This window comes from Lynx canadensis, chromosome X (genome assembly GCF_007474595.2).
Source record: "Lynx canadensis isolate LIC74 chromosome X, mLynCan4.pri.v2, whole genome shotgun sequence".
Classification (NCBI taxonomy): Eukaryota; Metazoa; Chordata; class Mammalia; order Carnivora; family Felidae; genus Lynx; species Lynx canadensis.
Genome location: NC_044321.2, coordinates 14,515,350 through 14,541,215, shown reverse-complemented (window position 1 = coordinate 14,541,215; position 25,866 = coordinate 14,515,350). Strand labels below are relative to the sequence as shown.

Genomic DNA, 25,866 nt, shown 5'->3' with positions numbered 1-25,866 from the left:
TTCCTCAGTGGCACATTCTATCCATTCTCACACGAGATCCGAGGGGACTGGTGGTCCCTAAGGAACTCCTGTGCCTCTGAGATCCCTGACTAGCATTTGTGGCCGTGAGGAGCCAGAGGGCTCCACACATACAATATTGCACTCACCTTCATAAAGCTGAAAATACTGGCTGACCACCCCAGCCCAGCCCAGCCCAGCCCATTCCCCACCCACCCACACCCTCCCGTCCCCTCTCCACTGGCTTACCTACCCCCCCATCCCCTACCCCAGCGCACACTACAAGGCTGTCTCTTTTAAATCATTCAGATTTGGCATTCGAGACCGATTTGTTCTGTTATAAGGGTGCCCGTTTGGCCCACTCTTGGCACCCAGCTGTTCAGAGTAGGAGGGCCCCTCTGTGGCACTCCGGCTCACAGAGGACACGTGCCAACCAGGGTCCATCTGACCTGGCAGCTGGAGGGCTGGCCGGCCCTTGGGTGTGGGCTCCTGCCGGATGTTACTGCTCCCGCCAGAGGCCTGGCTCAGGGGGTGGATCCGAATTTCTGAGAAGGAATTTTTGGCTTGTTGAGTTGTTAAGGGCTGGAAGCGGGGGTCTGAGGAAGCCGGGTGATTTGAGGCTGAAGAGAGATGTAACAGCTTGCGCAGTGATTTTAACGGCTGGCTCTGGAAGAAAAGAGGAGAGCGCACATAGGAGTTCATTTAGAGTAGACTGGAGAGCTGTGAGAAGTGAGCACAGATCTGAGATGACTGCTTGTAGCCAGCACAGAGGGCATGGGGAAGGAGGGGCTAAATCCAGCCTTATCTGTCTTTCTGTTCATTTTCAGATAAGATCAAAATTATTTATCTTTAATGACAACTAGCTAAGAAATCTAGAGCTGGTGTGGTGCCGGATCAAAGGCTTAGGCACCTTCTATCTGGCTGCATCCCATCTTCACAGGGAAAGGATCTCCTGCTTCAGCCAGCAGGGAGCAGCAGAAGGAACATGCCTCTCCCTTTTTGAGAAGACTCCCCAACAGCTCCGCATAAAGCTGCCACTTATTTTTCACAAGCCGGGACTCAGCCATTCAACCATATCTAGCGGCAACAGAGAACTGAAGAAATGTAATGTTTCAATTAGGTAGCAGCGTACTCAGCTACAAATTGCATATCCCCCTTCTGTTCTTATCTCCCCGATTTTCCCTTTCCCTTGACATTGCAAAAATCTAAACGTTCCCTTTCCACACTTTTACCTTTTGGGGGGTAGGGTAAGATTTGAACACTGAAAAGTGAGCAAAGCAGAGAAAAAGGAGCAAAAGCCCTACAGACGCTAAAACACAGTTCCCTCACAGGAGGTTCTGGATTCCTAACATGGGCTTAAGAGCTGCCCTGCTTGTCTGCTGCGTGGCTGGAACCCAGACCCCACTGGTGCTGTACTGCGGAGGGGGATTGTGCTTCAAGGCAGAAGGGAGGGTCCTGGCAGCCATCTGCCCCACACTGGCCAACTATTCTCAGGCAACTGCTGAACTGTGGGCTTCCCCACTGGCGAAAGGTGGCTCACTCCTTCTCCTCCTCTATGTGCTGTGTGATGAGGCTCACCATCAGAAGAGGCATGTGAAAGCATCCTGAAATTCAAGGTCCAGGGACCCTGCCATCAGGATGTAGCCCTAGCCTTGGGGCACCTCTGGCTGCCAACCTTCAAGGGCCATGCGTTTAAGGGCTCAGCAAAGTTCTAATAAAATGTCGATGATCTCAAGGAACAGAGCACTGAAATCAAAGGGAAATTGCTTGAGAATGGACTCAGGTAGAAACTGCTCCTGAGGAAGCATCCTCCGTGGCCATTCCAAAGTCTGCCTGAGAAAGCTCTGTGGTCCCCAGGGAAGGTGGCACAGTACGGTACACACTGTGTGTTTTTTGTTATTGAAATTGGTATGATAACACAATGAGACTCCTGGTGATTTTTATGGCCCTGACCACATGTAACTATCGAGCAATTACAATAATTTGGGTCCAGCTGGATATATAAGGTAACCTGAAAAGAGCATCTTAGCGAAACAAATGGCTACACAAAGAAGGTTCTAAAGCCCCACGTTCTTTTTTATAAAACTGGGAAGAGGATGTCAGGCCCTCACTCAGAGCCCTGTGCTCTTAATTCAGATACATGTCCAATAACATGGATATCTGGTTCCCTACACCTTCTCTGCCCCTTCCCTCCTCCCAGCCTATACTATGTTAGAAGCAGAAAATATAAAAGGTTGGGCAAATGCAAGTGAAATCTGGGAACTTGTGTCAGTGGCTCTAAGTAACAGTTAAAGAAAGTAAACAAAAAACCTATGCAAATAGACCCTCTTCCTCCGAATCACAGAAATCTGTGGCCATCTATAGGTACAAGAAGTCCTAGAGCCTCAAAAGCTCATAGAGGCTATCAGAAATTATAGTACAGAGGAATACTGGGTTTATAAAAATATTAATATGATCAAAAAACTAGTTAGATTATGTTACTGTGCTCATTATGGGATACTGAAAAGATGCAATATTAAAACACTCCTAATCAAAACAGTTGTTCAAAGGAGATAAACCTCAGTTACCTAAAAAATTTACTGATTGCATTTTCTGTTTATTCCCCCTATGGCAGATAAATGTGATTGCACAATACTGTCTAATATGCAGTTCCTAATGCAACTGCTCAATTTCTATCAAAAATAGTATTGATTTCATAAGTTTATTCTTTCAAGAAAGGTTATCATGTCTGTCTTTCAAGGCCTAATTCATATGCTACCACATTTAATGAAACCTTCATCTTCCCACTCTCACCTCCCCTGCATTTGATGGCATGTCTCACTTTTTACCATGAATGATGATTATTTATAGATTCTCTCTCTCTCTTCTAGGATATGTAGTATTTATGGGCTGGGACCACACCTTAATTATCCCTCTTAATCCCCTCCAACATCCACCCACCACGCCCAGCCTGGGCTAGCTGAAGGCTAATGGAATCTCACTTTTTTTCCCATGAGAACATGGGTCACTGAAACAAGATTCATTTGGACTCCCGAAGTGCACCTGGCTATTAGAGAGGGTATATTCTGAGGAGGCTCTCAGCCTTGTTGTAACACAGAGGCTAAATTCCTCAACCCTGCCCTCCACTCAAGACAGACAGCCACTGCAGAGTCTAAGAATCTAGGAGTGAGGCAGGCACCGCTCACTTGGGTCTGTAAATCAGAGATCTTGTCAGGACGCCACTCCTTTGGTCTGCTGCCCGGGGTGCTAGCAGAGTGAATGGCTTTCTGTAGTGTCAGAAGATCAGGGCCATCAGGATTGGGTACCTAGAGCAGAATATGGACAAAGATTCAGTAAGAACCCCAATAAGCCTAATTAAGATATGCAACCACACCCAAGAGGAGAACAAAAGCAAATCAAATGAAACCGAAACTCGACCCCGCCGCCCCCAATAAAAAAAAAGAAACCAAAACTCTCCCGACGTTCACAATGCAAGTGATGCCAGTTAAATTCTGCTGCCCTCTTAATAATTTTCCCTGCATTAGGAAAAATTGGCAGATGTCATGCAGCTTTGTTAAAACCTCAACCCTTAAAGCATTCCCATGCTGTTAGTTTTAGTCGCTGTAAGAGAGAGCAGTTAAATTGGGCTGTACCAGGAACTGCTGTCGTATCCTCATTCCATATTGCAGTTAGGTTATGAACCAGTTCAATAAAACAAAAATTTGCTCCTGCTGGGAAAATGATCCAAACACTGTATTTGGCGGTGCCCAAAGAAGGCTAGCAGGCTTTCAAGGATACCAAAGTGGGAAAAGTATGGTTTGAATCATATTCCCAAGACACCGCCCAGTAAATCTGGGTCTAGCGTTATACACTATAAAAATGTTGGAAATTTGTGCCACAAATTCCAGATGAATGCAATTGGTCCATTCACCGATTTTGGTGAACACAGAATAATGCCAAATGCCAAGCAAAAGCCCTGGCTTTACACTAAGTGACCAGCAAAAGCTAGAGCCAGGCAAGGAAAAAGCAAATCACCAACCAAGAGAAGGTGTTTTCATGGAGCCTGCTAGCTCACTCAATTTGGTCAACTCAACTTGGTTTCAAAGAACAAACTGCCAACCAAGTGTTAACAAACTTTGTGAGTCAAATGAAAAGACACTGTTAATTGTAAATGTTAATCAAATTCTTTACAGGAAATAAGGGATTTTATGAATGCCATCTGCCGACAAGTGGGTAACCAGACAACCCAAACTAGTTCTTCCACTAGTTTGTTTAATAGCTTTTTATGCTTCAACTTCCTTAACTGATTCAGAAAATCCAGAATGGCGAAGAATTGATATTTCAGTGAATTTATGGAACTGGCTCAGGTACTTAACTAGCACAAAGAGAATATGACCCCATGAAAATAAGACATGCTGTTGTCATCAGTAAAACAAGTTTACTGGAGCAGTTTTCAGGGCTACCATACATAAAAATGGGTACCATGGGTGGAGTGACTACAGGAAGCTTTTTCAAAGAAGAACTATGCTTTAAATGATTCTTTGAATTAAAAAGAGGAAAGAGGGATTTCTTGATGCTTGGATTCTCCCCGTTGGTGGAATCTGTCTGCAATATAAGATACAAATAAACTAATTGCAAAAAAAAAAGAAAAAAAAAGAGAAAAGAAAAAAGACAAGAAAAGAAAAAAGAAAAAGCAAAGAAAGAGAAAAAAAGAAAAGAAAAAAAGGTGTTCTTACTGAAACTCCTAGCCCTTGGAAGCCCTGATACTGTTAAATATTGATAGTCACTTAAGGAATCTCTGTGCTGTTGTGTGCACCTAGAAGTTCTGTGTCATTTCTCACTTGGACATGAAGATGCCAACAATGTAAATTCAAGACCTACAAAAACTTCAATGTATATAAAGAACATGTGGTCATGATCCTTACCTATAGTAGGAATGCCTAGAAACTTACAGATATCTATTCACATTGAGCTTAACAAAACATTTAAGGATTTATTTATTATCAGAAATACGATTATTATAAAGAACTATGTTTAAAGAGCTACTGATGAACTTCAGTCTTTTCCTAATTGCTAGAGAGGACTTCAGCAACTAAATAATTGACCACGTAATCTGCCTATAGGGGGAAAAAAAGAGAAGATACTGCAAACCCTTCTGAACATGGTCTATTGTTGAACCAGAAAACATCACTTGGAAGAGGAATTATCACTGTTACAGGATTCTACCATCGAGGAAGAAGCCTGGTTCCATGCTGTTAAAGAAATATTTACCCCATGGAAACTATGTGGCACAATTCAGAATACAGGTTTTCAAAGTGAAAAAACAAAGTTCAATCTTTAAATTGACGCATGATTACCAGTTGAGATACTAACTAACTAGGCTACAATTACCAAGTTGGCAAAGTCACCATATGCTCTGAGGGCTTATGCAACTCTGGATGTGGAACTGAGGCCAGATTTCCCAAGGCGGCTTCCAGATTTGCTTGAGTCAAAGCAGGCACCTTTACAATACAGAATTATTTTTTGGCACCACTCTTCCCTGTTTTGGATAGCTCAATTGTCAGAGATTGAGAATATATATGAAGGCATTCATACCACCTTGTATGAAGCCATTCAAGGAAGACAGCCCATGAAGGATTCTGTTCCCATGATGGGATCCCAGGGAAGAATTTAACTCACATCGCTAAGGAGACCACAAGAGAATTCCCAGGAATCAGCGGCCAGAGGCTCTCCACCAGAGATGGGCCTGTGGCATGGACTGAGTCTGGGCCTGTTATTTAGAAGACCCCACCTCTAGTTCTCCCAACTGATTATGTGGCTTTGGGCAGGTCACAACTGGCCTGGGTAGTCTTCTACCAGTGAAATAAAGGTGTTAAACTAGATTTAGGACCCACTGAGGTTTTAAAATGTCCTGTTTCTCTATGTGCACTGGGCATTACATTTCTTTTTTATTTTTTTTTTAATCTTATGCAAATGCCACAAAGCTTTAAATCTTTCAAAGCTGGTTTACCTAGTTTCCTTTTGCTGAGTCATAGAAAGTGAAAAACAAAACAAAACAAAACAAAAACAAAACAAAACAAACTACCTTTAATTCTGTTTCAATACTCACTTGAAGGAGACAGAGTTAACATAATGCCAGGCTTAGGAGCCTGAGATCTGGCAGGATATAGAGGGCTCTTTGGAAATCTTACTCTAGATACCAAAGTCCTTAAAAATTTTTCTTTTAATTAAAAAATGCAGCGGCACAAATAATTTTTGACTTGGAAGGCTTAAAGCATAGTGGCCTATACAGAGATATTTTGCAGTTACATTACATACCGAAAATGAAATGTATAAAAACCTAAAAAAAGTAAGTTCAAGTGGAGAGACTGTTAGAAAATAATTTTCTTATTTATACTAACCTATACTTTTTGAAAATCTAAAATTTAAAAATCTAGAATTTGAACCAGATCCTGAATAACAGAGTCAATCAACATATCAACTCAGGCCGTAGTAGGCCAGGGGCTTTAGGTTTAATGTTAGTCTAATGCAGACTGACATCAAAAGCCAAATCTATACACAAAACACCTTCAATTCCTTGGTTCCTGCTACGTTCTTCCACTTAATTACCCCACAGTGGCTACAGACCTGAGGTTAAGAACAAAAACAAAATCCTCAGAATAAAAATAACAGTGGTGAGGAGAGGTAGCCTAAGTTCAACGTTCATGATGGATAAGTATGTTCTACAGACAATGATAAAAGTTTTACTTTATTAGCACTTTAAATATTTTAAGCTCCTCTACTTTAAATAAATCTGGCCTATTTTATTCATCCAGTGTAAATAATAAATGTAGCAATATTTGAGTGGCATTTTGATTTAAGTGAATTTCAGTTAAAGGCACAGGTAGTGTTTTTTTTTCTTTTTTAAACACTTCAGGAATATTATGCCGCGATTAAAATGAAGATAACAAGATCTGTGTAGTAAAATATATATTGTGTGTATGTGTGATTGATAGATATATTTACTATTAAAAGCCAGGACACAAAACTATACTACAAGGATTACTATTATTTAAAACAAACTTAAAAACCACCTTCTTTCCACAAACATGCATAGGGTAAAAGCTAGGAGAAATATACCAAAATCTTAATGCTAGTTGTAATAGGGTGATAAGATTAGAAAGCATTTTTTTCTCAATTTTTCTACAATGAGCTCATTTATTTTACAATGAAATATATCAATTTAACAAATAAGCAAATGAAAGAATAGTCTAGAAAGGTAATCTAGAAAGATCTTTATTAATACTTCTAAAACATCTGTGATCCTTACTTTGGGTGTTCCATCCTTTTTCCTACTATCATCTATCTTGTTACTTACCAATGAGTCATAGTCCTAGAATCTTTTTCCCTTTTAAAATAAATGAAAGTCAATCATGTAAGATGTAGAAATAGAAACAAAATCATTTAAAATAGCTGACTCAACAAGCAAAGGGGGAAGCAGGCCTCACGTGGGTGAAGAAAGCTCCCGCTGGCCTGGAGGCCTCGCTTCCCCATGTTTCCTCACGTCACTAACCAGCAGAATCCTTGCTTGGGTGGTTCAGTGATGTGATGTGCACGGTTCCATGGAGCCAAACCTTGGTTCAGGCAGCGGGCTCCCAGGAGATAAGACTCGTTCCATTTCACAGTTCAGTCACAAGATAAACATGTCTTCCTACTAAAGCAAGCCCTGAAATGTCAAATACTATTCTCCTCTCTGTGATTAGGCAGCCCAGAAATGCATTTGTCAACAGGGGAACTGGAAAACCAGCCAGGGAAGAATAATGAATGATGGGTAGTTATAAACTTCCAGGATTTAAGCATAAACCAAAACCATTTCCTAAGTTTTCACATATCTTTACTCCCCAAAGAAAACTAAATCCTGTAGCTTCATAGTTTTTTTTTTTTTTTTACATGGATAAGGTGTTTACTGAGAGAGGTTTAAAGTGTTCTCTGTAATCCAAATTAAATTTCTTCTATTCTTAGAGATTCTGTGGAATCTGGAAAAGGCTCTTTGAGAGGAAAATAGTTGTACAGAATTTAGAAAGACACATATACAATGTATGTATGTCAAATCTCAATAAGAAAATAATTCACTTTGATTGTCACATACAAAATGTAAAGTACCCACAGACTAATGCAGACTCGTGTGTCACTGTATATAGAAAGTACCCATCTACTTACTGTTTGAGATTTCTTCTTTTTCTTTTTCATTGACCTGAAAAAACCTTGTTTTTCCTTTTCCTTGAGTTGTTCAGAATGACTAATGTTTTCAGGACTTTTCCTAAATGGGAAGACATTTTTATCATATTGATCTTTCAATCGTTCTCCTGCCATTATATGACAAATATAATGAAGACTAAAAAATGCATGAAACCAGATTCAAACAGCCATGAAAAATCAAGCACGTAGGTGAAGAGCCTCTAAAAAGCACAGGAGGAACTGAATCTAATCAACCATGGTTAATGATTAGCCTTTAGCACAGGCTCACTTTGAGCTATTATTACAAATGATCTGGTAACTGTGCTGCAGGACCATTTTCATGCTGTTGAAAACCTCTGAATGTGAGAGTCTGAAAAGCACACAGTTTAAAGGATGCCTTTTCCATAACCCTCCAAGGGAAATAACTGAAACATTTTCAATATCTTCATTTTTCTATTTACCTTTTAAAAACCAACTCAACAAGTTCATTATTAGTGGCTTGCCAAGATATTAAACATAAAAAACAAAACAAAGCAAAAAAAAACAAAAACAAAAACGGTGGTACAAAAGCATTGTAAATAAAAGCAAAAATTGCCTTGAACTGGAAAATTCCCTTATAAAAATGTTGTATTTATTTATTGAAACTAAATTGAAAAATAGATCAGGTAAGAAAAAAATATAGACAAGATGAATGCTTTAATACAAAGCACTCTTGGAAAAAAAAGCTTCTAACTGAAAATACTGACAACATTAAGCTTCATAGCACTGACACCACCAGGTATTTTAATACAAATAGAAGGTATGAATAGACAGCAAACGGGACATCTTGGCCCTAATAAGTTGGTGACTTGTATGTTAATAGGCCCTGTATTATTTAATTTACAGTCTTTAAAAAGCAACCCAACTGGTGTTGTTCAAAAAGACACATTCCATGGGCTCTACTTAAAATGTTAATATATGACTGTGGAAAGCCATTTTCTAAAATGATTGAATTCCTTCTATTAGCTGTTCCCTAAAATCAAGAGTAAAGCATTAAAGGCGAGAGTGCATTCATATTTATGGTTTTAGAACACCTAACGGTGAAGAAGTTACTAAAACTTCTAAGATAGTATGAGCAAAGCAGCATCCTTTACTTGATTAAATCTGTGTGAAGGCAGAAAACATCTATACAAACTATTACAGAGCCACATGATAAAAAATACCATGAAGCTATCAAAAATAAATCACATCTTCAAAGAATTTTCAGTCACCTAAAGAAATATTTAAACTATAATACTAGGTGAAAACCACAAGATTCAAAACTTCCTACATAGTGTGAGCCCAACTGTATTTTAAAAGGGGGGCATATATGTGTCTATACACACATTTTTTTTAAGGCAGGAATAAAATAAAATCTTAATAGCTATCATCTCTGGGTAATAAGATTATTGGTGATTTATTACTCTTCTTTTTAGTTTCAACATCAAACATGTACTACAGATATAATAAAAAGGTTGGACAAACCACAGAAAATTTATTTGAAAAATCAAAAACTCAAGATCTAAGACAATAAGGGAAGAGATTTAAAAAGAGAAACAGATAAAAAACAAAACAAAACAGGAAAACATGACTGAAAGAGCAACGATCATCTCTTCTTGTTTAGCTTAAAAGTTAATGGGAATACCGAGGAAGTAAAAACCCGTACTGTACGCCCAAGTGTTCCTGAAACTCATTAGGACCTGCAATTTTAAACATCAATGAGAGAGTTCCAAGCTCTGAAGTAAAACTTTCATAATACAACACAACCGATAAAAATAACTAGCACCGGAATTCAGAATAATACATTTACAATTTGAAAGCTAGAAAACCTCACACGATGGAATGGGTAAGGATGGAATAATGAAAAGTTTGATTCTAAGTAACACAGTAAAACAGTGTAGTTTGCTGGAATCACAAAAGTACAACTCTCAGGATTGAAAGGAACCTCAGAGAGCATCTAAACCAGCCAGCAATACAAATATTTTTACTGTCCTGTAACTTCCAGAAGTCAAAGAACTATTTGCTTATGATATAGCTTATATCCTTCCATAATGGGGGTCTGCACCCAACCTAGAAGCACAGCCAAGTATTCGGATTAACAGGCAGAATTTTTTACCAATCAGAATGTAAGTCTAACAAAACCTCAAAGGTATGCCGGGTAGTAAAAGTGCTTTCAGCCAATCCAGGAAATCTTTAAGGGGGACATGTTCATCATGACTGCAAGCTCAGGACAGGAATGGGCGTTACAGTGAGAATGTTAATGCTGGCATGAGAGCAAGAGAAGGCTTGAGACACTAGGCCCAGGAGGAGCAGATTTGGGAGGGGAAGAAGAGTCTCTATCCAGTAAGATGAAAGTGAAAGGGCCTTGTAAGGGTAATGAAAGAAAAGAAGGAGCAGGACAAAAAGCCCAGGGTTTGCAGTTCCTTGTGACCACAAAAGGCAGGGAAGATGAATTAGAGACCCTCTGCAGGGTCTGTCCAGAGACACTAGATAAACTAGAGCCCAGGGGAAGGGGGAATGATGAGGAAAACATCTTCAGACTGAAGCTGAGCAGAGATGGTGGGGCCAAGATTTACGCAGAGAAAGATTCCAGAGACCAAAACAGAAAAGGAAATAAATTACTCTTGGACTAGAAGATGAAAGCTAGGAGTGAAGCATGAGTGTGCATGCATCACAAAAGACACAAAAAGGAAGTCAGAGAGAAAGAAAAAGAGCACAAGTGTGTTGGGGGGAGACAGAGAGAAAGGACAGAGAAAGGGAGAAGCTACATGGAAAGACACACATGGCAGAGAATTAGAGAAACAAGGGAGAAAGCCTGGGAGACAGACTCAGAGAAGGGTGGACACGGACAAAAGCTGCCTGGAACATAGGCACCTGAAAAGCTGTGTGTTGTACAAAAGAATGAAGACAGAGACTTCATCATTTACAACCAGCACTACTACAAATGAGTAAGAGTGTGTCCCCATAATTATCTCACTTGTGAATTCTAGATCCTATGATACGATTCTGTTGGTACAGGCAACAGACAGGTCCAAGAAGAGCAGTACAAGGGAAGGGTAGGTGGGTGGTCACATCCATATCAGGGGCAGGACCGTTGAGAAGGACCACCCAGCTAGTCACCTGGCCCGTTATCCAGGGCTGATTACACAGTTGGTGGGGGGCAGCAACCTCCCCTTGCTCTGACATCATTTAACACAACAGTTGTTTTACAGGGGGTGAAGAAGAAAGAGAAAATTCAAGAGACTCTCCTAAAAAAGGAAGGAATGAAAGCTGACTGAATCAAAGTCAACCAACATTTACGAAGCACTGTGTAGGTGGTAGGTCTGGTGTCAGGTGTTGGGGCCAGAGAGAAAAAGAAAACAAGGAGTGTGACCTCAAGCTGCTCACAGACTCAAGGCAGGACACTGGCAGGTTGGATAGAGGGTCAGAATCCTGGCTCGTCAGTAGAATCCCTCTGGGAGCAGCATGATATTCCCTGCTACCTCCCCTCCCCTGGCCATGGGACTAAGGTGATGTCTGAGAAGAAAATAATCAGTGAACAATTTTCTGAGTTATGGTAGCAAGCAATAATGGATGCCAACATATTCCTAACTTAACCAGAAGAAAAAGTTTGGGACTGTGCAAGCAAGTGACAGCAATCCTTCGCTTACCTTAATCACTGGGTCTTCAAATTAATTTGGTTTACCATATAAACATTACTTTTAAACCCAATTTTGACAGTAGTCTTTCCAAATGTATTTATACACTTTGTCTTTCTTAAGCAAAGTAAGAGCAGCCTATTTTATAAATATATATATGCTATATGCATTATCTATTCTACATGTGAAACCAGAAGGGCTAAAAATGATACTGCCACTGGGAGCCCGAGAAAAGGCAAAAATACCCCTCACCTCTCCCTGGCTATTATTTGGAATCTTTCTCCCTCTTCACACTGTCTTGTTACCTGGCATTATTTCTTGCCTGACAACCTCCAGGGCCAACTGCTAAAACTGTGCATAAGAGTAAACAGGCTTATAGGGAGAGTGAAGGTGTTTTCTCATTAGTAAGGATGAATCTGACTGCATTAACCCTGTTTTTCTTGTTCTGAGATATTCTGGCTTATCTCCCAGTTTGTAACTGGATTCTGGATAGCTGAGATGGCCAAAATAACTACCCTGGATAGTATACTATGATATCTATTATTTCATGATTATTTTTTAAAAATTTCTTTATTTTGAGAGAGAGAGCATGTGCATGGGCACACAAGCAGGGGAGGGACAGAGAGAGATTGACATATTGAGAGAGAGAGAGAGACAGAGAGAGAGACAGAGAGAGAGAGAGAGAGAGACTGACTCTCAAGCAGGCCCTGCATTGTGAGCTTGGAGCCTGACGTGGGGCTCGAACCCACGAACCACAAGATCATGACCCGAGCTGAAATCAAGAGTCAGACACCCCAACAATATCTATCACTCTAAAATATGATCTAGTAACTCGATTCTTCCATTGCACGAAGCATGTCCGCTGTACAAATATTCTCTTCCCAAAAGAAATGTGAAGTACCACTGTCAAGGAGAAACAGACTGCCCTTAGGCAAGTGATAATTTAGAAACAGCGAGTCACTATGTTACCATAACAAGGCTCGTTCACGTTTTTGTAAGTTATCAAGCTGCGTTTCTCTCAAATATACACAGTATGGTGAACCAATGACATATCTTGTTCAAAGACAAAAAAGTTAAGGTAAGTCTCCCGAAGGACAAGTACATAGCAGTCTTAACATGAGGGGCAATGGAAACAAGAGAATACTGCAATTCAAGCTGCTAATTCTGAAATTCTCTGAAGCCTCATAACAGCAGAATCAGAGTAGGGGTGACTCGTTGAAGACGTGTCTAAAGTCTAAAGTTCAACGTCCCAATTATGTCTCTAATTGTTTTTAAAAAAAAAAAAACATCTGTTTCCAGGTTTCTACATATACCCTGGTCTAACCAAGCTCTACTCAAATGGACTATCAAAAAGACAGAAACAGGGGCGCCTGGGTGGCTCAGTTGGTTGAGTGTCTGACTTTGGCTCAGGTCATGATCTTGCGATCTGTGAGTTTGAGCCCCACATCAGGCTCTGTGCTGACCCCTCAGAGCCTGGAGCCTGCTTTGGATTCTGTGTCTCCCTCTCTCTGCCCCTCCCCCACTCATGCTCTGTCTCTCTCTCTCTCTCTCTCTCTCTCTCTCTCTGTCAAAAATAAATAAACTTAAAAAAAAAAAAGACAGAAACAGTATGTTGTTCATACTGCCTATCCCATGTTTGGTTTTGTTTTGATCTGACCTACCTAAGGTTGATAGAACCATGTTAATCTTTAATTGATGCTCTTTTAAACCATCACCACTCCATCATGCAATAACCAAGAGGAAAAACCATTTCTTCTCTACTTCCGTATTCTCACTAATGAGAGACACTACACTCATGGCTTGTCAAAGCTGGTAACTACAAGAAGTTGTAGTACAGAAGAGCTGGTCTACAGTCACATAGAAAACGTACCAAAGTTTATCAGCAAAGGAAGTGCAGGGGAGACACCTGACAAGTCATACCGAAGTCAGAAGACATTAAGGATATAAACTACTGCAGCTAACAGTAACAAGTCACGTTGTGCCACGCACTGCTTTAGGTGCTTTTGATGTTCTCCTTCATTTAATGATCACATTAATCCTCTGAGGGAAGTAGTATTCTTAGCCCTATTTTACAGATGAGGAGACTGAGGGACAGAGGTTCAAGTCACACAGACAAGAGTCCAACCTCTTAGCCATTAATGTAAAGACTTTCATTTAATAAATAAGGCAATGGACGTAAACTGTGCTTATAAAAGTATTTACAGCTTTAAAACCATCATTTTTATTATTATCTTAAAAATAATTAAATTGTTTTCACCATAGGGCACAGTAACACTAAGACCTCAATACAACCCTGCCAGCAGTGTGAAAATTATGCAACCACCTAGGGTCAGGAGTACTGAAGGACCTCAGACCCTTCTAGGCTTCTAGCAACAAACACCAGAGTTGAAATCTGACAGGATCGTCTACATTATTATTTTTTTTTTAAAGGTCCTTGGGGTGCCCGGGTGGCTCAGTTGGTTAAGAATCCAACTCTTGATTTTGGCTCAGGTCATGACCTCATGGTCTGTAAGTTCGAGCCCCGCATATGGTGCTGTGCTGTGTGGAGTCAGCTTCGGCTTCTTTATCTCCCTCTCTCTCTCTCTGCCCCTCCCCTGCTTGCTCACCGGCTCAGCTCTCTCTCAAAGATAAACATTAAAAAAAAAAAAAAAAAAAAAGCTTATAAAATAAAACAAAATGTCCTTATTCCCCAAACACATCTGCTGATGAGACTTAATACACAAAATAATTCTCTCCCTGCCTTTTTACTACATATGACGCAAAGGACATAAAAGGATAAGCAAAGCTGGCACGTCATTTTAACCTTTGACTACCATTATGCTTTTGTGGTGGCATAAAAGGTGTTGCCCTATTTCTATCTTTTCACCCTGAATGAAAGACAGGTGGCATCGAGGTGAAAGGTACAAGCTTTGGAGTCAGACCTCATCTAGGTCTAGATCCTGGCTCCCCTCTCCCTGCAATGGGCCGTCCAGCGCCAGGCAAGTGCTTTCCTTTTTCTAAGCTGCAGCTTCCTCACTTACAGACTGTGAGCCACCCCTGTCTCAAGGGCTAACTGTAAGAACCAAGCGAGATGGTGCACACAAAGTGCTAAGCAAAGTGTCCGCTATGTGATTCAACGGCAACGAAAGAGACAGTGAAGGACATCATTCCTATCAGAAGAATGCAATGGAAGATGTGAGGCATTTATTGACCCGGCAGATTTTTCTTTTACATGACATTTAATATAAACGCTGAACTTGAAATAAATCATTACAAATAATGGCAAATCATCATCTCCTTAACAAACACTCTCTCTTGAGAAAGAAAGCAAGCTAAAAAGTGTATTCCAGATTTCTTTGAAATCTACAATCTACAATTGGAAAAAAGAGTAAAAACAAACCAGAATACTCACCATGGATCGAATGCTGGTTGTCTTTTTGAGTGGTTAGTTCCAGAACTACTCTCTGATGGTAGGGAAGACACTCTGGTTGATACATTATTTTCATGGAAAGAATTGTCTGGACGAGGAGATGGCACTGAATAAAGAAAACATCAGTCACTGAGGTACTTTTTTGGCCAAAGCAGTTCTTAATTGATTCGATTGCATTGTCTCTCACACAAATAAAATTAAATAAATAAATAAATAAGTAAGTAAGTAAGTAAGTAAGTCAGTCAGTCAGTCAAAATCCTTCTCTGCCCTTTATATAACTTTTGTGTTTTCTGAGGGTGGAGGCATTCTAGGGAACATTCCCCTCCCCACCCCAACCCCACCCCCCTGGTAATTATCACATTAACCCACATGGGTCAGTTAATGTCAGGCAATATACATTCAAAACAGAAACTGACCTGTCAGCTGATTAACCGAGGAACATCATAGGATATTTAAAAGTATGAATAGGACAGCCCCCCCACCGCTTCACTGTTTTGACATTCTTTGAAGTGGAGGCTTTCTTACATCAAGACTCAACTATGCAAAATCTATTCTTAGTCTGAAGTGACTCTTAACAATATGTGTGCTGGAATATACTAACTGTGCTTTAAGCCTTACACTTGGGAGGCAGAGTCAATTTTGTATTGTTTAAAACTAAATTCCAAAGAAATTCGGTTATTTGCAAAAAATACTATTTTCCTCTAAGTTCTTAATCCAGGAATGAACAGAAAGACAAACCATAACATACATGAGTAAATACTTTCCTGCCCTTTGCAGTGGGGGTGGGGGCGTTAGCATCTTTTTCTGTCAATTTCTAAGCTTGGTCATAAATCAAAATATATTGCAAATTTCATCACAAAAGAAATATGCAGGCTGAATATCAAGATAAATGACACCATTTCACTTGACTTTTGACCAGCAGGACTGAAAACAGGAAGTATTCTGGAAACATCGGTCATTTCAATGATACCACTAAATCTTCATCCAGTTAGATTTAGTAGAATCATTGAAATGACAGATCTCTCCAGATGTTTCACCTAGTTAAATCTTTTCCTTTTACTTCTGGACTTTATAAAATAAAAAAAAAGTTCTACCTGCCAAACCCTGAAGTAGATTATGAGGAAGACAAATGAGAGGCTTTGCTGATATGAACCAATTTAATTTACTTGCAATCAAACTAAAACTGTCTTTCCTAATTAATCAAAACTTTGTGAACAATTTATATTAAAGTATATACCCCAGACACCTATAGAAATAACAAAGGTATGCTCCATTTTGGAAGTAAAACTTACAGTGAAAGAAGAAAAGGCATTTGCTCATATACACTAGAATATTTTAACTCACTTTAACCTGAATTAAAATTTTAGTCCCTTAAGATTCTAAAGTAACCATAGCATGAGAAAAAACAGAGTGCATTAAAGGTATATTTATTGCCCTATGCTCTTTTCAAATGCGGAGGTGGGAGGGAACAAGTAGCCTAATCAACATACATTTAGTCCTAAATAACACTTCCATACACTTATTTAGCTCAGGTTTTGAGTTAAAATGACCAAGCAGCTGTCTGTGTTCTCCCCCAATTCCTGCCCCTTTCCAGCTGTCTTCCCAAATCAACAGCATAGTGAGAAGCCAAAAGATGTGGGTGGGGGCGACTGTAGAAGGTCATGATGACTCTTGGAGGCTTTAAGAAGCTGAGCCTCTGGAACACCCAGGACCTTGCCCCTTCCCTGGTGGGCTTGCTGTTAAGTCTCCCCACTAGGGGCTAGGGCTCTGCATGGGCTCTCATTCTATTACTGCATAGCTCTTCAAAGAGGATCCCTTTCTCTGTCAACATCTCCTAAATCCATACAGCCTCCAAAGCATCTGTTTTAGTTGCCAGTTAACCATCAAAGTATATTTAAAAAACTTTTTTTTAGTTTTTATTTATTTATTTTGAGGTGGAGGGCAGAGAGCGAGGAGAGAATCCCAAGCAGACTTCCGCTGTCAGTGTCAGCTCGACACAGGGCTGGAACCCATGAACCATGAGATCATGACCTCAGCTGAAATCAAGAGGTGGATGCTTAACCGACTAGCCACTGAGGCACCCCTAAAGTGCATTTTTTTTTAATATTTATTTTGAGAACGCACACGCAAGTGCGGGAGGAGCAGAGAGAGAGAATCCCAAGCAGGCTCCACACTCAGCACAGAGCCTGTCTTGGGGCTTGATCTCATGACCGCGAGATCATGACCTGAGCAGAAATGCTCAGAAATGCACGAGCAGAAATGCTCAACTGACTAAGCCGCCCAGGCTCCCCTCGAAGTATACTTTTTAAGGCTGTGCAAGTGCACTTGAAGATTTTCTTTCATTCAATCAACAAATATTTATGAGGGGCATCTGGGTGGCTCAGTCGGTTAAGCATCCACTTCAGCTCAGGTCATGATCTTATGGTTAAGTGGGTTTGAGCCCCACATCAGGCTCTGTGCTAACAGCTCAGAACCTGGAGCCTGCTTCAGATTCTGTGTCTCCCTCTCTCTCTGCACCTCCCCCACTCATACTCTGTCTGTCTCTTAAAAGTACATAAATGTTGAAAACATTTTTTTAATTTATTAACAACAACAACAACAACAAATACTTGGAAACTGCTAGGCAGTGTGCTAGTCAATGAGGGTAAAAGAGGAAAATATGATAAAGGGGCTTGCAACCTTGTGAGAGAGAAATGTAGACAAAGAATCAGTACCATGTAGTCTGTGTCATGTTAGAGGCCTAGACAAGGAACCATGGGTAGAACAGAGAAGAACACACTGGACTTTGGGTGGAAAGGGAAGACATCATACAACAGAGGACTTCAAAGGAGGACCTTTAAAGGGACAGGAACAAGCGATCCCAGCACGGGGAGGAGTGTGTTTCAAGATGGAGGAGCAGCAGCTAGAGAGGATGGCAAGGGCCAGGGCATGGCATGTCTGGAAAGTCATCTTAGGGAATTCACATTTTGTTCTGATGTCAATGGGAAACCACCAGAGGACTCTTAGCAGGTAAGAGGTAGAGGCCTGGGGGCAGGGCGGGGGGTAGGGGCAGGCAATGAGTTGCCTTGCTCTATTTTTCCCCCTGTAGCATTTATTACCCTTTACTTTCTACATAATTATTACATTTAGTGTGGTTCTCTCCTCATTCTCGCGTAAGCTCCGTGAAGGTGGAGACCTTTGGCTGCCTTGTTCATTGACATGTTCTAAATTAGAACAGTACCAGGTACACAGGTGACATCAATAAATATGACTTAATTGAATGAATGAGTGGTATGGTCAGAACACAACTTCAAGTGGATCATTCCAAGGACTGGTTTGATGGCAACCCTGGGAGACAGGGAGATCAGGTGGGAGGCTACACAAAGAACCTAACTCAGAAGCCATGAGGGCCTGAACTAAGACAGTGGGACACAAAGCAGAGAGAAGTGTTGGAAGGCGGCAGTGCAGACAAGAATGGCACTGACCTGAAGTCAGGGCAGTGAAGTGTTGTGGAGGCCATGGGCTGGAGGTGTAGTGAGGGGGAAGGGAGAGAGGACCCCAGGGGGTGCTAGGGGCTGGGCTTACCTCGGTAGAAACTGCCAACTCTCCTCGGAACAGGATCATTGTACAGGTGTCTATTTTCTTTGGGGGCGGTGCCATCATCAGAGTGGGGGTCATGATATGCTCCACCCTGAGACAAGAAACAGGTTTATAAAAAGTAACAACAGAGCGATGATGATTTGGCCTATGAACTTACAACAGTGCCTAATTGATCCATAACTTACTCCAGCATCTTTTAAAGAGAACTCAGAATTATGGCATGAGGAAGACTACTTAACTTTATAAGCCCTTACATTATTTGTGGGAGAAGGACTATGAAGAAATTTGAAGAAATTTGAAAAGATAGGCTGTAATGATGTCACATGACCACTCTTTACAGACAAGTTTTAGGGTAAAAGTTAGCAACTGTGGAGAATTCAGACCTCAGACTTCTGCCTTGCGTGGAATGAAGAGGTGCCTTCTCTGGAGGATTCTTTACCGGAAGATCGAGCCACAGTCATCTCTGGAGGGAGCTGTTCTCCAGGCTGGAAGTCAAATTTAAAAGGATTTATAAGAGTGTCCTGTTCCTAGGGATGAAAATCACCTAACTCGCCATGGGCTTTATTTGGCATAATTACTACCTTCACCAGCTAAAATAAAAAATGTTAGTTGGCTAAAATACAAATTGTCCCATAAAAGAGTGAATCATCTGATGAATGTAAAATAATTCAAACAAATGTCACACAGATGGAAAGTGAAATTCTCATTAAAGTTAAGGCAAGCAGGGAAAGAATTACGCTGAAAATAGTTCAATTAATTATTAAAAACAAAATTATCTTCCCAATATCTAGTCATATTTCTGTGCAGCACTCTAATTAGAGATTCTATTAGTTAATCCAAAATTTCTCTAGCAGATCCAAAATTATTTTTCATGAAGAACTTAAATGGCAGATTCAGATATAATCAAATATTCTTTGGATATATCAAGGAATAGAATCAGCACCCTTAATAATAGGGCTTAAAATTTCCTACCTACTGTAATGTATGTACTTAAATTTTCTTAATCTTCCGTACGATAACGGTATTTGTATTTCGTGTATTCTCTTAATCATAATCATGACAGCACACATCTCAGGAGACACTACCTATTTCTCTCAAGGAAGTGAGACACAAGCTAAGAGCAGCCTTGGTCCACAATGGTGTGTACTGAGGGGAAAAGTAGCATTTTCCACCCTTGAAGAAAACAAGATTAAGGAACAAAATTACCAAGCCATGAGGAGGAGTTGGCTGCATTGTGTATTTGCACAACACACACACAGAGTATTATCTTGAGCCTTACGTGATGTATCAAAAACACTTTACTTGAATTTTAAATAGGATTCTCTCGGTCTTTGTCTCCCTCGCTCCCCAAATATACTATGAAAGAATATTTTGGGCAGGAAAATCATCCAATGTAGCCCTTCTTCCTACTTTGTGACAAGATCTCTTTTGAATTTTATCACCTGTATTGTTTACAAAGTCCTCTAGAAAAGTTTTTTTATTTATTTTTTTAATGTTAATTTTGAGAGAGAGGGAGTGACAGAGTGCAAGTGGGGAGGGGCAAAGGGAGAAAGAGACACAGAATCTCTAGCAGCCTCCAGGCTCTGAGCTGTCTACACAGAGCCCGATGCAGGGCCCGAACCCACAAACCGTGAGATCATGACCTGAGCCAGTGTTGGATGCTTTAACCAACTGAGCCACCCAGAAGCCCCTAGAAAAGTATTTTAGAAGACAAATGATTTACATCTAACCTAAACTCTTAAGTGACAGTGCTAGTTCAGTCCCCTTCCTCTTGTAGGTGGCTGCAATACTTTGTAAGAGAGCAACTCCCATTATTTACTCATGGCTTTAGTTACTTGTCAAGCCATCTGCCATCTTTGTGCCTTTAAACTTGTACTGTCTTGCAGGTTGGCACTGTACCTCCTGAACTGGAGTTAAAGTTCTGTAACAGTTGGATCTGTGTTGAGTCCACAGTAACCATTCATAATTAGCTCATCTCCACCAGGTTCACAAAGTCGGGGTTTTTTGTTTGTTTGTTTGTTCTGGAACTGTGAGAACCACTCCATTTGTCTTTTCTCCAAGTTATAGCTTTCTGTTTTTCTTACTTCTTCTCTATTTACACTATGCTTAGTGCCAACACACTTTACCTGGTTTTGACCTCCATCTAACATCTAGGGGAGGCTGCCACATTCTGGAGATCTTTCTAGGCCCTACAGATTCTCTCTAGGTGGACTCCTCTGACCACTGCTCTGACTCCAATCATGGCATCTCCCACCACGTGCCATCTCTTCCACGTGCAAGTGTGCATCTCTTCCTCCCCCTCTCACCTGGGCACCAGTCCTTCCAACCTCATGCAGAACAGCTTTGCTTACGGGCCCAGGGTCACTTCAGCCTCAACAGGTCAGCACAATGCAGTGCTAAGAATGCTGGCCCTGGGACCTAGACACTGTTCTCATGATCCCAGCTCTGCCCTGGACTAGTCGGGTAAACTTAGGCAACCCATCTAACTTCTAGGAGCCTCAGCACACTCATCCACGAAATGAAGGGACTGAATTAGGTGACTTCAAAAGTCCTCTCTTGGGGCGCCTGGGTGGCTCGGTCAGTTAAGTGTGTGACTTCAGCTCAGGTCATGATCTCGCGGTCAGTGAGTTCAAGTCCCATGTCAGGCTCTGTGCTGACAGCTCAGAGCCTGGAGCCTGCTTTGGATTCTGTGTCTTCCTCTCTCTCTGCCCCTCCCCTGCTCACACTCTTTCTCTCTCTGTCTCTCTCTCTCTCCCTCAAAAATAAACATTAAAAACAAAAAATAAAAATAAATAAAAATAAAAAAGTCCTCTCTCCTACTCTGAAAAGGAGTTCCTAGGTAAGGAGCCCGAAGGCTTCCTTCTTCCTGTATTTAATCCTTCAATTCACACATCCTGTTGCATGTACTTCTGAGGAGTCCTTAGGACCCATGATTTCTGTTTCCCACTGCAGTGACTTTGTCTAGAACATACTCCCATCACCTCATACTTGAATTATTGCAAAAGCCACCTCAAATCTTGCATTTTTCACTGCAGCAATATGGAACAAATTGCAATCCCCAGAGCACACCATGCTGTTTTACGTCCCTTAGCTTTTGTCTTTTCTGCCTTCCCTTCCATCCTCTTTCCTAACATCAACTCCACTTTCTCCCCCTAGGTAAGCCCCACAAATCTCTTCTTAGATGCCACCTTCCCTGGGAACCTTCCACAACCCCTGCCTAAACTGGGCCGTGCCTGTGCGTGGCACACTCACCTCTAGCACAGTGCGGGCACACAGCCTCACAGTTATTGCCATGACTGATCCCTGGCAAGTGTGCCCTAACATGCACTCCAAGAGGACAGGGACCATACCTTTTTCCTCTTTCTCAGGAGAGCCTATCATGGTGCCTCGGTCACTAAATACTCGAACACCATAAGAGACTCTTAAATACAGAGAACTAATTGAGGGTTGCTGGTGAGGTGCTGGGTGGGGATGGGCTAAAGGGGTGAGGGGCATTAAGGAGGGCACTTGTTGGGATGAGCGCTGGGTGTTATATGTAAGTGATGAATCACTTCATTCTACTCCTGAAACCATTATTACACTATATGCTAACGTGGATTTAAACAAAGTAATTAAAAAAAAATGTAAAAGAAACAAAGGAGAAAGAATATACTTGAACACATCCTCATTCTTTAGCCATCAAAAACTTCTCTCTACATCCTAGCTCGGGGCAAGACCTTTAGTTGCTCCCAAAGCCAATTCTAACTGCTCCTGTTCATGATCTTTTCCTGTTCTCAACTCCTATTTATAGCCAGTGCCACAGTAATTTGCTTCTTAATTATTTCATTGTTATTATGTATCATTTAATCTTCCCTGAAAGAAGAGAAGTTTCTCAAGGGCAAGAACCCCTACCTCAGACTCTTTTGAGTGTCTGAGAACACCCAGAATAGAGACAGTGTTAAATGTCTAGAAAACAGGTCCCACCATCACGGAAGTAGCAACAACTAAATTTGTTCAAAACCCTGTGCCAGCCACTGGACACGGTGCTTTATACACCATGTTTCAACCTCACGGCACCACTCAGATGAGGAATCTGAGGCAAAGAGAGATTATATCACTTTCCCAAATTGACAGTCTGAAGCAGACCGCAGAACGAGGATACAAACTCAGGTCGGCCTGGCTTCCCAGCCTGAGCCCTTGGCTATGCAGACTGCTCATTTACTGACAATCTCCACCCCACCTTCAGCACCCATCTCGCTAAGCCCCCCATTATATATTCCATCCATATTTTCTGGAGTTCTGACACACGCTGATGAACCTATTTTCACATCTTCTAAAAGGGGAGTACAGTACTTTCCCTCCATGAAACGCTTTTGTCCTTCCGATATTGGCTTATCTCTACTCTCATTTCTTTGATGCAGATGAATGTTTCATAGCATGAAAATATAATTGAAAAAACATGTGTTCTGTTATAAGAATGCTACTTCTCTTAAGCAGGTTAGTGTCAGCAGTTCTAGAGTCTGAAAATCAGTAAGATGGAGGAAGCATTATGATAAAAATATTGCCTAGAGATTTACAAAAAAATCCAAAAGACTGCAAATTAACATTTACCTTGGTCTGAAGTCAAATTTACCTATAGTTCTAGAAAAAATTGAAATTTTTCAATTCAGTGAAAATGAGTAAGGTGGAAGTAAAAAGGGTATGTTTTAAGCAAATGTGGTCTGGAGAGACTGAAGAAAATCTCCACAAATCACACTAAATTTTGAGAAAATTAAAAATGAACCCATATAGCTGATGAGTTCTGTAATAAATCAAAACAGGATTCTCTCAACAAAATATGCCAGAAAGGAACACTTAAGAATAGAAGCAAATTTCTAAAAACACGGTTTGTTTGTTTTTTTTTTTTTCAGTTCTCTTGAGTACTCAACAATTGGCTTAAATAACTAATTATTTAAAACAGTCCTTTAAGTATCGCTTCCCTAAATGCATTTTATCAAAAAAGTACAAGCTCCTACAGTAGGGAAACTTGCACTGACCCCATTCACACCCCTGCACCACCTTCCCGTGATGAGCCAACAGATCCAGTCAAGGTCCTAAGCTGTACCTGAGGTGATAAGAGCTGCAGGCTGTTGGCCCTGGCCGCCATTCCTTGCCCTACGCTCAAGTTTCCGTCCAAGCCTTTGGCTCTCACTTTGTCCCGGGTCACGTACATGGAATGCCTGTGTGGACGCTGCTGGGAGGAAAAGGGGCTAGTGTAACCCAGCCCATAAGAAAAAGATTCATGAGGTGCGGACAGAGAATGGGAATGGCTGCTGTCCATGTGCTCTGGCAGCTTTAATTCCTCCATCGTTTTAGAATGCCTGGTTGTGGTTCGGCGGGAGTCAAGAGTGCCCTCACTTCGATTATTTCTCCCCGAGGGGCTCAGCAAAGTTCTCGTGTCGCTGTGCCTGGTGGGGGTCGGGCTGGTGGGAGAGTTCAAGTCCAAACAGCTGGATGGGAAGTACCTACTGGTACTAGACTCTGCAATTTGGGCCCTGGCTTCAGAAAGGTTGCTCACAGACTTGGAGTCACTCAAAGCCCCGTGGCTTTTGGCCTTGGTCCTGTAGGAGGGACTCCTAGAGGACTGGGGAATAGTGTCAATGTAGCTATGCCGGCTCTGTTTTTCACTGGGCTGCAGCGTCCCGGCTTTGCTCTGAGAGCTTTCCATAAATGAGTGCCGGTTCTGCTGAGATCTGCTGCTTGACTTGAGGTACTTTGTGCCTGGGCCTTCCGAAGGCTTCGGGTCAATATTAAAATCAAACTCTGTCTTTGACTTAGCTTCTTTTGGGCTGAGAAGATGTGGTATATTGTTGTTGGTAAGATCTTTGCTGGTAGACCCAGGTTGGCTGCTTCCTTGATAGGTTTTGGTATGCATGGGACTAAGAGTAGCTCCAGCAAGATTTCCGTTTAGGAAAGTTTCATTGGCGGGAAGGCCTTCGTCAGCCCGGGGCAGACCCACACTTAGGTTCTGGATATCCTTGCTGTTGGATCTGTGGTGAGACTGCAAAGCAGTACTTTTACTGGCTTGATTTCTATGTTAAAAACAAAAGAAATACATCAGTTTCCTTCAATAGAACACACACAAAAAGTATTGTTTAAAAAAACACCTCAAAGACTAAAAACGTTAACTCACTCAAACGTGTCAACAAATCACAAGTAACCATAAGAAGAAAGCTGCTTACATCAAGTCAGTCTGCAACAAAGCACTGGTCCTGATGAAATGATTTTGGCATCCTTAAATGGTCAAGTAACTTGTTGCCAACCTCCTCTAACTGATAATCTGGGAAAGCATGTTTTTGCTATACTGGTGTTCACATGAGTGTTTGTTATAAGATGCCCGATAGGGAGAGAGCTAAGCTATAACAAACTCTTTGTAACTCTTTGCTTGAATATCAGAGGCAACGTTTAGATTTGAAGGTCATGATGTTCCATCCTTTTTATCTGTAAAACTTATTGCCTGCTTCAGACATAAATACTAACAGCACATACAGACATCAATATCTCTTTTTTAAAAAAAATATTTATTTATTTATTTGAGAGAGTGGGCGAGGGGCAGAGGGAGAGAGGGAGAGAGAGCATCCCAAGCAGGCTCCACGCTATCAGCACAGAGTCTGATGCAGTGCTGGATCTCACAAACCATGAGATCATAACCTGAGATGAAATCGAGAGGCAGACGTTTAACTGACTGAGCCACCCAGGCACCCCCATCAGTATCTCTCTTGTGTTTAGTCTGTATCATCAAAGACTGAAAATTCTTGCAATATACTCAATAAAATAAACACTCTAAAAAGAAATGTAAACTTTGCTGGAAAACACGATGATCAATGTTTGTTTTAGAGAAGTGGCAATACTTGGGGTACTTAGATAGCTCCTTTACACTAAACAAAAACGCGTCTCCAACTGGATCACAGGGATCTGGAGAGTTAATTTCTCTCTAGAAGACATAATTTATTCTCTTCTTCATCATCTCACATGTCATTATTCCAAACCGACTGAGACCTTCTTTAGGAT

General features: G+C 41.1%; 1 protein-coding gene across 2 annotated transcripts in view; it reads right to left on the bottom strand.

Annotated features, from left to right (window-relative positions):
* Positions 1 to 238: 238 nt before the first annotated feature.
* The window catches only part of CDKL5 (cyclin dependent kinase like 5), a 194,125-nt gene continuing 168,497 nt past the window's right edge, over positions 239 to 25,866 (bottom strand). For both annotated transcript variants that reach the window (XM_030305552.1, XM_032592172.1), the window contains 7 exons: positions 23,921 to 24,887; positions 19,221 to 19,322; positions 18,823 to 18,928; positions 15,241 to 15,364; positions 8,176 to 8,275; positions 3,183 to 3,302; positions 239 to 663 (listed from right to left, as the gene is read on the bottom strand). In XM_030305552.1, the coding sequence (XP_030161412.1) occupies positions 277 to 663; positions 3,183 to 3,302; positions 8,176 to 8,275; positions 15,241 to 15,364; positions 18,823 to 18,928; positions 19,221 to 19,322; positions 23,921 to 24,887 (1,906 nt within the window). In that variant the 3' untranslated portion in view covers positions 239 to 276. The remainder of the gene's footprint in view (positions 664 to 3,182; positions 3,303 to 8,175; positions 8,276 to 15,240; positions 15,365 to 18,822; positions 18,929 to 19,220; positions 19,323 to 23,920; positions 24,888 to 25,866) is intronic.